At 39.8% G+C, this 12,972-nt stretch overlaps 1 protein-coding gene and 1 long non-coding RNA gene across 2 annotated transcripts in view; one reads left to right on the top strand and one right to left on the bottom strand.

The window, feature by feature from the left end:
* Window positions 1–12,972, bottom strand: part of LOC117355179 — an 88,795-nt gene that overhangs the window by 49,016 nt on the left and 26,807 nt on the right. The gene's annotated exons all lie outside the window — the stretch shown is intronic.
* The window catches only part of LRRC69 (leucine rich repeat containing 69), a 91,848-nt gene that overhangs the window by 60,713 nt on the left and 18,163 nt on the right, over window positions 1–12,972 (top strand). Inside the window, exon 6 of the mRNA XM_033933335.1 lies at window positions 7,605–7,706. Within this exon, the coding sequence (XP_033789226.1) occupies window positions 7,605–7,706 (102 nt within the window). The remainder of the gene's footprint in view (window positions 1–7,604; window positions 7,707–12,972) is intronic.

Here is a 12,972-nt window from a genome sequence, read left to right as displayed (position 1 = left end):
GTTGAAGAGTGCTTAGTTGATTTTGTAAATACTGTACTATAAATAAATAAAAAAATAGTATACATCATTCACTTTATTGGATGATTTAAGTTAGTATATGGTGTCCTGCCAGAAAAGAAATGAATCAGTTTGCATTATAAATGACATTTGAAATATCAGCTGTTGAAATATTTTAAAGTCTTTGAATAGTTCTGCATTTAATAATAATAAAAATTTATTTATAACCCGCTATACCTTGAGTAGATTTTACCAATTTACAGCAGTCTAGATTTACTGATGTACTGTATGTTACTGCATTAGCACAACTAATACCATTAATACCATTGTGGCCTCTAATAGATAGAGCTCAGTAATGCATGTTAGCACAAGGGCCCCTTTTACAAAGCTGGTGCAGTAATTCTCCTGCGGCAAATGCACTGAAACCCATTCAATTCTTATGGGTTTTGGTGCATTTCCCATAGGAGAACCACTACCATGGCTTTGTAAAAGAGGCCCTAAATCTAGTGGCTGAATGGTTATATGCATTTTGAGTATTTATAACCTCTATTATACCTTTCAGAGCAGAAGGACATGAATAGGAAGCATTAATTATTTTGCTTTCTTTTGAACACCCAGTTTATAATTATATGGATAGATATTCAAAGGGGTTAAATGGGCAGGAGAGACTGTCTCTTTCTTAAACCCTAATTATTGAGCTGGGAAGGGTTATTCAGTGTCATGTAACTGTAAAATGTCACTGAATATCACCTCTGACCACTGAAGCACTGTCTCGTAAGTGCCAGGATGTTATGGGAATGGAGTCTGGATGGCAGATATGTGAACAACAGCCATATTCAGTTCTGGTGCCTGTCTGCCTACCTACTTAACTGGGCAGATAGGACCACACAAAGAGCAGTCCTCTTTTTGCCCAGTAATCATCTCAGCTGGCTGGCAGCTGTATAACTTCCAGATCTGTGGCTGATCCTGAAGTTTCAGTGCCCTGGTATGTCCCAGTATTGAATATCTGAGTTAAATTCGGCAGGTAATGATGTTAAAAAAGTGCTTGCTTCTGCCAGTTTAATATCAGATGAATAATAAATCAGCAAAGTCAATGATTTTATGATGTGTATAAGGAAACCTTTTATCTTACAGAGTCTTGATAGTAGTATATTTGGTTTGCATTACAGGGAGCTTCTTTTATATTTGTAGCTTTTTGTCACAGACTGCTCACATGACAGTTTATTCCATTGTTGGTTTTAAGTCATATTTCATCTGTTCTGACACAGAGATGAAACGAATAAAATACACTATCAATAATAAATCACTATGTGAAGGAGTAAAGAAATGCTTGAAATATGCTGCACCTATCAATTTAATGCATCAGATGAGTCTGATTAGATGTTACCACATTATTTTAGCTTTATCCCCATTTGAAAAGTCATGTAAAATCTATAGGTACAATATAGCTGCAGATAACACACATATGCAGACTGTAATGTCATGTAACATTTTGCTGCACCACCAGCATATTTCCAGGGTCCTAGACAGTTAATAGTAAGATAACAAAATCAGAATATAATGAATGTTACACCTTAAGGGGAAAGTTATTAATGTGGGCAGTTGTTCAGATGTGTTATTTTAGTTATTCTATTACATAAACATAGAAGTCTGTACTGTAGGTGAATATCCTCTGGTTGCAAACTGTTGCAGAAGGATGTCAATCACATCTTTCAACTTCTCTCTATCAACAGTGGAGTATAGTGCCCTAATCTGTTTTTCCTTTTGCAAGCGAACCTAAAAGGTATCTTCTGATCTGCTGTTCGGTTTTTATTATTTCTGGATATTTTTTTTATTTGTTTCGGGAGGCTTTGGTGCTTAGAGGTCTCCAATTTGAGGCAGTCCTACCTAGGAGAGCATGCAGATTCTGCAAGGAAAATCTGCTGCTTGCAGGACAATCCCAAGGTGTACCTGTTGAGCCAACCTGCTTAATACAGTTTGAAAGCTTGAGGACCATTCCCCTGGGAGATAGCACACTTGAGCACAAGCTATGGGGCCTCTATGTGAGTCCCTTTGGGCTTTAGGGAGCCGGCTGCGTTTTTCACTCCCTCTGTCATGGTGTGAGGATCTGTGGGGCTTGAGGTCTTAGACAAGTCCAGTCCAACTGGCAGCCCAAAATTCTCCAATTTTGGATCCAATCTGGAAAGGATTTAAGACAGAAAATCTTCTCCCATCAGTCAGGCCGCAGGAAAGCTGACAAGGCAGGCACTAGCACAGCACAGTGAGTATAGCCCATTGTTCCCTATGGGGAAAATCGGGGGGGGGGGAGGGCAAAATCTTGATTTTAGAGAGTTTTCCTGGGACCAGAGTTAAGATCCTCCACCTCCAAAACCCCTTTTCCTGAGTTTTTAAACTTCAGGAGAACCCCACCGGCTGTTTTTGTTGTGAATTTGCTAGCAGTGGCTATCTTAAATTTTAAGTGATCTTTTTTTTCCTAAAGCCTCCATCTGCTTCAATTTGGGTCAAAATCGATTAGGATGGACTCCTCAGGCTGTTCTGCCCCTATATCATGCCACTTACTAAGAAAGCTATCTTACCTCCAAGTGATATCTACACTGAAAGTGAATTTAAATCCACCCTATGCCCACTAAGTCAGTATTTTATGTCTGCATGTTATGTCTATACTGTAATCTAACCCCTTTATCTATACTGTAGAATCTGTATTTCTCACCTAAGTATGTCCTAACCGTACTATGAATATACTCTTGTAACCCGTTCTGGGCTTCTTTGGGAGGACGAGCTAAATAAATAAATTAAATAAATAAATCTGCTTACTGTATGCAGCAGGGTACATGAGGGAGGGTGGGAGCCTCAGGCTTAGCCTCCTCTGAGTACTCTAGGACTGGGGAACTGTAGAGAGTCCAGGTGGTAGCAAAGAAATCCCTCCTGGAGCCTCCAAATAGCAAGTCCGCAAAGTGCAAGTGCATAGAAGTGGTGGAGCCCAAGAAAAGCCAGTCTGAGGTCTTGCAGAGGTCCATGGGGCCTCTTGTTCATGGGCTTACCCCAGATTTCATTAATAATCCTGTGGAAAGCCTATTTGACAGGTCTGGGATGCTCTACGCTGCCTGCAAGTGTGCCATCCTTGGACTAGGGAGAGATTCCACTCAAGAGACCTCCCGGTCACTAAGGAACCCGACATCTATCTTGAGTGACCAGGCAGACCAAGACTGGGAGGATTGGAGATCGGACTCCATGTCTTTACTGTCCCAGAGTGAAATTTCATGCCTGGAGGACTCAAATTCCCTTTCAGAACTGAGGAGTAGTGGCTCGTGGCCAGTAGGGGGTGATGTTTATGGGACGGTAATGGAATGGATATCAGAATATGATAGTGCAGTAATTTTGTGGAGTTTTTCTACAAAAGTGCCTATTATTCGTATGATTCTGGGTAATTCTAGTTAGATACAAATATATGTGTTAGTTAAGGCCATGCCCAAAAGAAGCGTACGACAAACTGGTGATAAAAATCTAAATATAAATGTAGCTAAAGCCAGAAAAACACACTACAGATTAATATAAGGGAAAGAATGATGTTCTTTTTGTGTACTTTGCTGTTAGGCTAGATCATGGAAGAAATCATAAAGGATACATGGAATCCATTTTGGGTTCTTTGTTTTGCTATATCTGCTCTGTCTTTGGACACCATTTTGTGCCAGTGACTAGTTTCTGTCTTCTTTGTCCTCTCTGTTTTTCTTTGTTGTTTTCCCGCTCCCAGCATCGTGGTGTTAATTAATACCACATGTGCTTTAGACTGGTTAGGAAGATAACGTGTCCCAAACTAAGATAAAACAGGAATTAAATATAGTTATGAATAAAAATTATGAATGAATGAATCAAGTTATGAACGAATGGGGGCCCCTGGTGTGATTGTATGACTGTGTATTGAACAAAAGAATGGGTTTTGGGAAAGCATGTTATTTATCTTTGCAACCTAAAGAAATCCTAAAACATCTGGAAATGAGTAACAGTTTCTAGTGAAGAGAGGGGGAGACCAGCCCCTCCTCCTCCTTTTCTAGGAAGGCTTCTGTGTAATGGCTATGTAATTTGAACCTGTCAGTTTAGGGAGAGTCCTCTTTTCCTCTAAGGCTGACTAATTTTCAGCATGGTTCATAGGGCTGAGAACATTTCAGCATCTTTTTAACAAATAATTTCTCTTAATATACTTTTGTGAAAATTATGATTTATATTCAGAAACGACTATAAGCAAACAAATGTACTTTTCTGAAACTTTTGTCTTTGTCTAATTTGAAACACCTCTTGTTGATTTTTATTGGTTGTCAAACTGATGATGTCACTGAGCCAAAAGTATATAATAGAGTGACTTGAGATATTAAGCTGAGCTCGTTATCAGAAGGCCAGCATTTGGTAACTATAACGATCTCCCATTAGCGCAACTGTTAATGCAAGCAATTATGCTTTATTCTTTTGAATCTCATAATGGAAAAATAGAAACAATAACTCAATAAATCTTAATTATAATTTTTAAAACCTTGCGCTGGTGTCATTTTGCATGTTTTTAATTATTTTTCAAACCTTGAGCTTTCAAGAAGGCGTCAATGTCCCTTGCTCAGAACTGAAGATCAGGAAGCAATAGGGAGATGATCCTTTGGTGCAGCGACTTGTTAAGCCAGCTAACATGCCTAATGTTATTATAGATGTGCTCAGAGAATTGAAGCTGGAACTGCAACAACCGTCGACCTTTCAGTTCATGGTCATGAGCGGTACAGATGCTCAAACTACCTTTTTTCCTGCACACCAAGATATCATTTTGATAGTCACTGAGCAATAGAAGTCTCTGGAAGGCTTTGTAAGGGTAGCCAAGACTATGGCTAAGCTTTGTATTTGTATTTCTTTATTTATACCTCGCCTTTCCCAAGGCGGGTCACAGTAAAGTACACACACAAACAGAATCACATACAATACAACAAATCAAACATCAATATAACATAATAATAATAATGTAAAGCCTCCTAAAATTACAAAGAGGCTACCAGCACCTCACATCAAAAAACTATAAATCAAGTTCCACATTTCATCTTATAGAAGAGATGTTTCTTCAACATTTTCTTAAAACTACTCAAACTAGATTGCTGTCATAAATATCCCGGAAGTTTATTCCACTCGTGAGGACCCACACATGAAAATATGCTAGCTCTAGACACGGCTAGCCGAGGCTGTTTCACTGTCGGAATATGTAGGTCATCGTGAGTCACCAAGCACAATATACGCTGTGGTTCATATGGCAGAATGCTATCCATCAAATGTTTCGGAGCCTTATTGTGTATACAAAGATGCACCATGACCAGTAATTTATAAAGGATTCGATGTTCTAATTTTAACCAATACAAAGATATATAGCATTCTGTCACATGGCTTCAGAATTTCAGCAGCTGTTTAGTCAGCCAAAGGTAGGTTCCACAGTGGCTCAAGTGACAAACAGTACCTCCCTCCCTAGTGAGGGAAGCATGTTAAAAGATATGCAGGACCGCAAGGTGGACGTGGTTCTTGTGCCAAACCCATAGCTAGCTCAGGGTTTGTCCCAAGTAGAAACAAGTCTTATTGTCAAGCCCTGTTGCAAAAAGCCAGGTCAGATTAGTACCTTGTACCCTGACATAGATGTCTACCCCTTGGATAAAGATAGGTAGAGCAGAAGCTTATTGCCTAATTATGAGTATGTGCCTTTAAGGCAGAAGCCAGCCAGAAGCAGAGCTTTGAAGCCTGTACAGTTTACTACAGAGCCTAGACCCATCTCCCTATCCAGGCTGAGTGGGAATGGTTATAGCCAGCTTAAAGAGAGGTTTCTGAGTTAAGAGCAGGATGGTGCTGGAGAGGAGTCTCTTCTGGATCTCATGGTAAAAGGTAATATTTCTGGTGGCAGTAGTCTCAGTGAGAAGGGTCTTGGAATTGCAGGCACTCTCATGTAGAGAAACATACCTCAGGATCATGGAGGCAGGAATTGTCCTCTACATGATACCTTCCTTTCTACTGAAGGTTGTTTCAGCATTTCACATCAACCAAGAAGTCCATCTGCCCACCTCTCAGGCTATAGGTTCGGCCAAGCAAGATAAGACATTGCAGAGACTGGATGTACGGAGAGTTTTACTCCAATATTTAGAACAGACAAATGACTTTCATCTTTCCGGCTGTTTCTTCTAACTAGTCTGTCAAGATGAGGCAGACTAGCTTTAAAGGCATCTGTTGTCGGATGGATTCATATGACAATTTCATCAACATATGTTGCTTGTGGCAAACACCACCTATTTCTCTCAAAGCTCATTCGACTAGAAGTGTGGCAGCTTCCTGGATGGAGACCAGGGCAGTGTCACCTGATCTGTAGAGCAGCTACTTGGTCTACTCGAGAGGATGCCACTTTTGGGTCCTCAGTTTTGTGGGTAGGTCTCATCGGTTCACCCTGGGCGTCTGCCACTGCTTTGGTATGTCACCTACAGTACAGATTCCCATGTTTATGTAACAGAATAGAATATTAGGTTCTTACCTGGATAATCTTCTGTTAATACACATAGGAGTCTGTACTGTCCACCCTGTCAGTTTCAATGTGCCTGCTTTCTGCCTTGGATAAACCTGTAATTCAGAATTGGAGTTTTTCTTCAGTCAGTTTGGGAAGTACATGTAATCATATATGACTAATGAAGCCATAAGTTTGTTGGGTACCTGAGCTCCTTATATGTTTGTGATTGTTGCATACAGCAGGGTGATTTGTTGCATAGTTTCCTTCCTCCATTGTTATCCCTTTTACCCTCTATCCTATAAACAATTGTAGTTCTACCTCTCTCTCCTTAATGTTTCAGTTTGTCTTGTCTTTGTCTTAAGTATTAACTATATTCTTTGAACTTTTATACTTTTTAATGTTATGTTCACCGCTTTGACAGTTTTTAAATGGTATATCAAATAGTAATAAACTTGGTACACTGTTATTAGTTCTTGCTAACTATTGTTATTTTTCATGCGTTACAGAGCAGAAGAGAAATGTACTATTTCAGGGAAGTTCCCCGTACTGCCTCCTTCTGCTTTCTTCTGTTATAGTGGAAATTGATTGTTTTGGTACAATCTGAATAGGGTACTATCCTCCACTGGTGAAGGAGAAGCTGAAAGATGCAAGCAGCTTGTGACCAGTGGTAATTCACCTAGAGTATTAACGTGTATTAACTGAAATAAGATTTTCCAGGTAAAAACCTAATCTTCAATAACTATTAATAACTAGCCCTGTCTTTTACTAAATGCCAACGCATCCATAGAATATAATGTGTGTTAGCATTAAGCGCACGCTAAAATGGCTAGCACATCTTAGTAAAAGGACCCCTAGGTTTCATTGCATGAAATGGGACTTATGCTAAAATAGCATGAGTTAATGGTAAAATAACACATCTTAATGGCAGCCCATATTGATAACTTTGCCCGTAATTGGGTAAAATTCTGAGGAACCTGGTTTCATAATACAGTGCAGAAATACTGATTATAATTACAATAGTATTAAATGAAAACAACAAACTTGATTTTTAACATTTATTTCTTAGCATTAATGCTTTTATGTTTGTTTTCTGTTTAAAAAGATAGAGAATCTTCCACTACGAGAATTTTACTATGAAGACAATCCACTTCTGATAAAGAAGACTTTTGCTTCCGACTATATTGAGGAAGTTTTATCTCTTAGGGTAAAGAATGATAACATACAAATTCTAGTTCATGAAATGCAAACCTGTAGAAGTCTTTGAAATAAAACAATAAACAGGGTATAGAGCAGGGGTGTCTAACCTGCGGCCCGAGGGCCGCATGCGACCCGTGAAGTATTTTGTGCGGCCCCGGTTGAGGGCGATGCAGTGTTTTCCTCTGCTGTCCCTGGATGTTTACCGTCTTGCCAGCTCCTCCTCTGTCTTACTGCAGCATTTGCGTGGCTCCAGAAACATTTTTTTGGGCCAATGTGGCCCAGGGAAGCCAAAAGTTTGGACACCCCTGGTATAGAGTACTCACAAATATGTAATATCCTCTAATGGAGCCCAAGGTCATAGCAGAACTTTCTGATATGCTCTAGTAAGCATGTATAGAATGTTTTGCATCAAAGCCATTGTATGGGGCCACCAACATTTCTTTTTTTTCTGCAGAGCCCCATATTATTTTCATGATTTTCAAATAATTTTTTTTTAAGTGTATAAAATAGAGTTTTTCTAGATTCCATTATGATTCTGCTTCCTTTCCTATAGATAACCTTTTAGCTATTTTTTCTTCAAATTTCAAGATTTCTTTGTTTTTACAACTACATTCCATACTCGTATTGGTGCACCAAAGTGGCATTATATGAGTTTGTTAACATTGAGGTATTATATTTCATTGCATATATCTTTTTTTGACTAGTGTTCCAAAAGCAAAAGAAACCCATCAACTTTACAACTTCAGAAAGTAAATCCAGTGTTGGACATCAAAATTCATGATACTCTATATGTATGCAGTTTCCAGGGCATAGGCACAATCAGGCAGATTCTATATAGGATGTTGGTTTCAGCAGCCTAAGTGGTGACTGAAAATTGCACACAGAATCACAAACTCTGCCTAACTACTCTGATTCTCTAACCACCGCCCATGTCACAGGCGCTGGTTAGAGAATTGTGTTGCCATCAGCTGATTGTAGCAAGGGAATCTCCCTGCCTCAATCAGCTCAGTGGGAGTGGCTGTGGCAGGGAACCCATCCGAGACTGTCTACAGCAGAGGGATGCCCAATTTTTCTTGCCACCATTCCTCAAACAACCCTCCGACTGTCCGCGACAGAAGGGATGCCCAATCCCTCCTGCCACCCATGAAACAAGTTTCAAGTTTATTAGCGTTTTTGATTAATCGCTTAATCATACTTCAAAGCGATGAACATGAATAAAAAACATTAAAAATTACAATATTAAAGAGTAATACAATATTTAACATAGACTTAAAATCAAACCAGACTATACACAAACTTCACAAACAAGATAAAAGGGAAAAAGGGATTTGAACTACAAAGTATTATAAAAAGAATAGTCAGGGAAAAAACACAAGGTAGGGGATATAAAATTCATTAATCAAAATCAACATAATTAATAAATCCAAGGTTGAGAATTATCACTCAAAAGCATCTTTGAAAAGAAATGTTTTTAAATTAGTCTTAAATTTATCAAGATTGTGTTCTTCTCTCAAATAGATTGGAAGAGAGTTCCAGATTTGAGGGGCCGTAACGGAAAAAATAAATTGTCGTCTAGTATTGATGATCTTGAGAGAAGGAATTGTCAGTAAATGTTGTTCGTTTGACCGTAATATTATATTCGAGGAATAAGGAATTAATAATTTAAAAATAAATGCAGGAGTTTTAAAGAGTAATGATTTGAAAGTGAGCAAGCATAATTTGTAAGTTATTCTATGAGATACCGGAAGCCCCTACCCCAACCGCAATAGGCAGGAGGGATGCCCACTCCCTCCTGCTAGCGGGTCCCCCCAAACTCATGAGCCCCTATCATCAATACCTCTCACCCCAGTACTCCCCAGATCCTATGGGAGGAGCCTTAGACGCTTGGGCCAATCAGGGCCTCAGGCCCCTCCCTGGTGCATCCTCCAGCCTTCTGACTTGAGGAAGTAGGCATCCCTCCAGCAAGCTGTACTAGAAAAAGCATGGTGGTGGAGATCTGTGGGGGTGCCAGGGTGGGGGGTATCGATGATTGGGGGTCATGGGTTTGTGGGGGTGGGCATCCCTCCTGCTTATCGTGGTTGAGGTGGGGAGTTGTTTCAGGGGTGGCAGTAGGAGGGATTGGGCATCCTGACTGCTGCAAACAGTTGGGGGATTGTTTCGGGTGTGGCAGCAGAAAGGATTGAGCATCCCTCCTGCCATGGACAGTCTTGGGGGGGGGGTGTCCCTGACTTTCAGCTGATCGCATCAGGAAAATTTCCTTGCGTCTATCACAGCCCTAGTGAGATGCCTAGAGCTGCTTAAGCTCGCCCAAGGCCACATTCCGGTGAAACCACACCAAGCTTTGGGTAAGCTTATATGTCCCGTTGTGTCTCCCTCCGCCTGCAACAGACGCCTACAGTATAGGCAGCCTGCCTCATGGTTGAGGCACTCCCTTCAATGGACCTCCTTTATCTGGTGTACATAGGCGGTCTCCTTCAAGATAAGTCCCAGTGGTTGAATTTTTAAGCTTGATGACTGTTATTGATTTTCATTTTTGACCAAAGTGGACTGTTCTTGAAAATGATTTCACATTATTTAATTTTTTTGAATTCTTAATGCTTGGCACTTTGGGTAATATTTAGCTTATGTTTATATTTATTGCTAAACAAAAAATCTATATATATATAAAAAATTAATTGATAAGTTCCAAGGTGAGCACTATGATGTTTGTGGGTTAACCCAGCTTAGCACTTCGGTGCAGCATGCTAGGACATACGCAGGAGAAATTTCTATTGATTGGAAAAAGTTCCCATAAACTGACTTCACACCTGCTACTGGGTAATCAACGTGAATTTGTTTAGAGTGCTTAATGTGCCTTAGTGCCCTTAGTTTCAACAAGCTTACAAGAATCGAGAGTAGGTCTTTTTTAAGGAGAACAAAATTCTAGACCCCTCTAACAGAGTAGGCTTCAAATAAATTTACAGATTAAAAAAACCCAAAACATGTGTCCCGATTGGCTGGTTAGACAGTAGTAGAATGCTTACCGCTGCCTACAAGCAGGATGCCGTTTATAGAATCTGCCCCATTATCTCTACTTGTAATACCTGTCCTGAGATAACACCTAGCATTCTTTGTAATGATGATAAACATATGGAGGGGCATTTAGCTACCATAAGTCCAATCCAGGTCCATTGGCATCAGCAGCATTGTCCTTCATGGGCTTTGAAGATGCTGTAGATAGTGAGGAACTATTATAATGGCCACTAATAATCATTAACAGTAATCCAGCCTGTAGAAATGACCAGTGATATCGACTGTTATATGTAGTCTGGATATTACATTTAGAAAAAGACCTTTTATTTTTTAAGACGCCTCAGCCCCACCACTCCACCGCAGAAAAGAATTTTTATCACGCGGGAAGCCTAGTGTGGTGCTTCATCATTGGCTGTCTATATTTGCAGTTGTTGATATTGCCTATCTCGTATTTTTATACTTTTAAATCTAATAATGTTGATCTAACATCTGTAATATTAGTACTAGTAGTAAAGGTAGTACTTATCTCAGCCAAACCAAGGGAGCCAGACCCGACATGTTTCGCACGGCAATCGTGCTGTATCAAGGGTCTCCCTGAAACATATAAAATGCATGCTATAATCAGTTAAAGAGACAGGGCTGAAATACATAGTCAAAAACCGCCCCCTCTCCTTTAATTATTAAGTAATTTTGAATAACTTACCGAGGTCGCCAACGTCATCCGACTCCAAAAGTTAGTAAGTCAAAGATGGCGGCGGCGTCCTCAGATCTCTGTTTAAATAGTTGTGAATACAAACTCCTCCCCCTGCCGTCCATTGGACAGATCCCGAGAACCATTCATACCAGGGAACCCCACTCAATCATAGCATTCAATCCTCGAGGTGTTACCGTGTCTAATTTAAAAATATATCTCTGCTCCTCTTCATTCAGTTTTGTCACACCCCCTTCCATATCACTATTCATATATATAATTCTCCATCGTAACTGATCCACCGAATGTTTGTATTTAGACCAGTGCTCAACTAAAGGAGCTTGGGCAACATGGTTGTTGATTCTCGACTTATGCTCGTTTAAACGAGCTTTAATTTTACGGTTAGTCCGGCCAATATATACAAGATCACATGGGCAAGTTATTGCATAGACCACTGACTTACTAACTTTTGGAGTCGGATGACGTTGGCGACCTCGGTAAGTTATTCAAAATTACTTAATAATTAAAGGAGAGGGGGCGGTTTTTGACTATGTATTTCAGCCCTGTCTCTTTAACTGATTATAGCATGCATTTTATATGTTTCAGGGAGACCCTTGATACAGCACGATTGCCGTGCGAAACATGTCGGGTCTGGCTCCCTTGGTTTGGCTGAGATAAGTACTACCTTTACTACTAGTACTAATATTACAGATGTTAGATCAACATTATTAGATTTAAAAGTATAAAAATACGAGATAGGCAATATCAACAACTGCAAATATAGACAGCCAATGATGAAGCACCACACTAGGCTTCCCGCGTGATAAAAATTCTTTTCTGCGGTGGAGTGGTGGGGCTGAGGCGTCTTAAAAAATAAAAGGTCTTTTTCTAAATGTAATATCCAGACTACATATAACAGTCGGTAGATAGTGAGGAAGCATTACTTTTCCTTAAAGTCAAGCATCAGTAGAGGCCATGGAATCTTCTATTTCCTATCGTCAGATGAAAATGAAGGCATCAGCTTCACTGATATCAATATGAAGGGGGATACAGTACTTTGAATGAAGGTAAAACATGGTAATCTATCTCATTAATGTGCAATACTGAAAAAAGAGAGATGTTGACTGCACCTTTGTGTCCCCTCAAGTATCCCCACAAAGATGACTACTGTACTTCTCTTTGAACAATCCATAGTACTTCCCGAAGAAAGCCATAACATGTTGGTTGAAACTTTGGTTCCACTTACCTGGATGTGGCATAACCCAGAGAGCTGCAATGATTACCTTTCAGTTTTGGCCAGTGCTCTTATACATCCCCTAGATTTTCCTATCATGCTAACAGTTCCTTATGGCACTTAAGGTAATATACATGACATTCCTTTTCAATGCCATAGCGTGGTTTTTAGCGCCGGCCATGGCATTAACAGTTCCGATGCTCATATGAATTGTATGAGCATCAGAGCTGTTACCTCCACGGCCGGTGCTAAAAAATGCATTATGGTTTTGTAAAAGGGGGGGTAAAGGCTTTTTAATAAAACATGTTAAAGCGCTATTATATAAATACTAAAAAA

Source organism: Geotrypetes seraphini, chromosome 2 (assembly GCF_902459505.1).
Source record: "Geotrypetes seraphini chromosome 2, aGeoSer1.1, whole genome shotgun sequence".
Lineage (NCBI taxonomy): Eukaryota > Metazoa > Chordata > Amphibia > Gymnophiona > Dermophiidae > Geotrypetes > Geotrypetes seraphini.
This window is presented reverse-complemented; position numbering and strand designations above follow the sequence as displayed.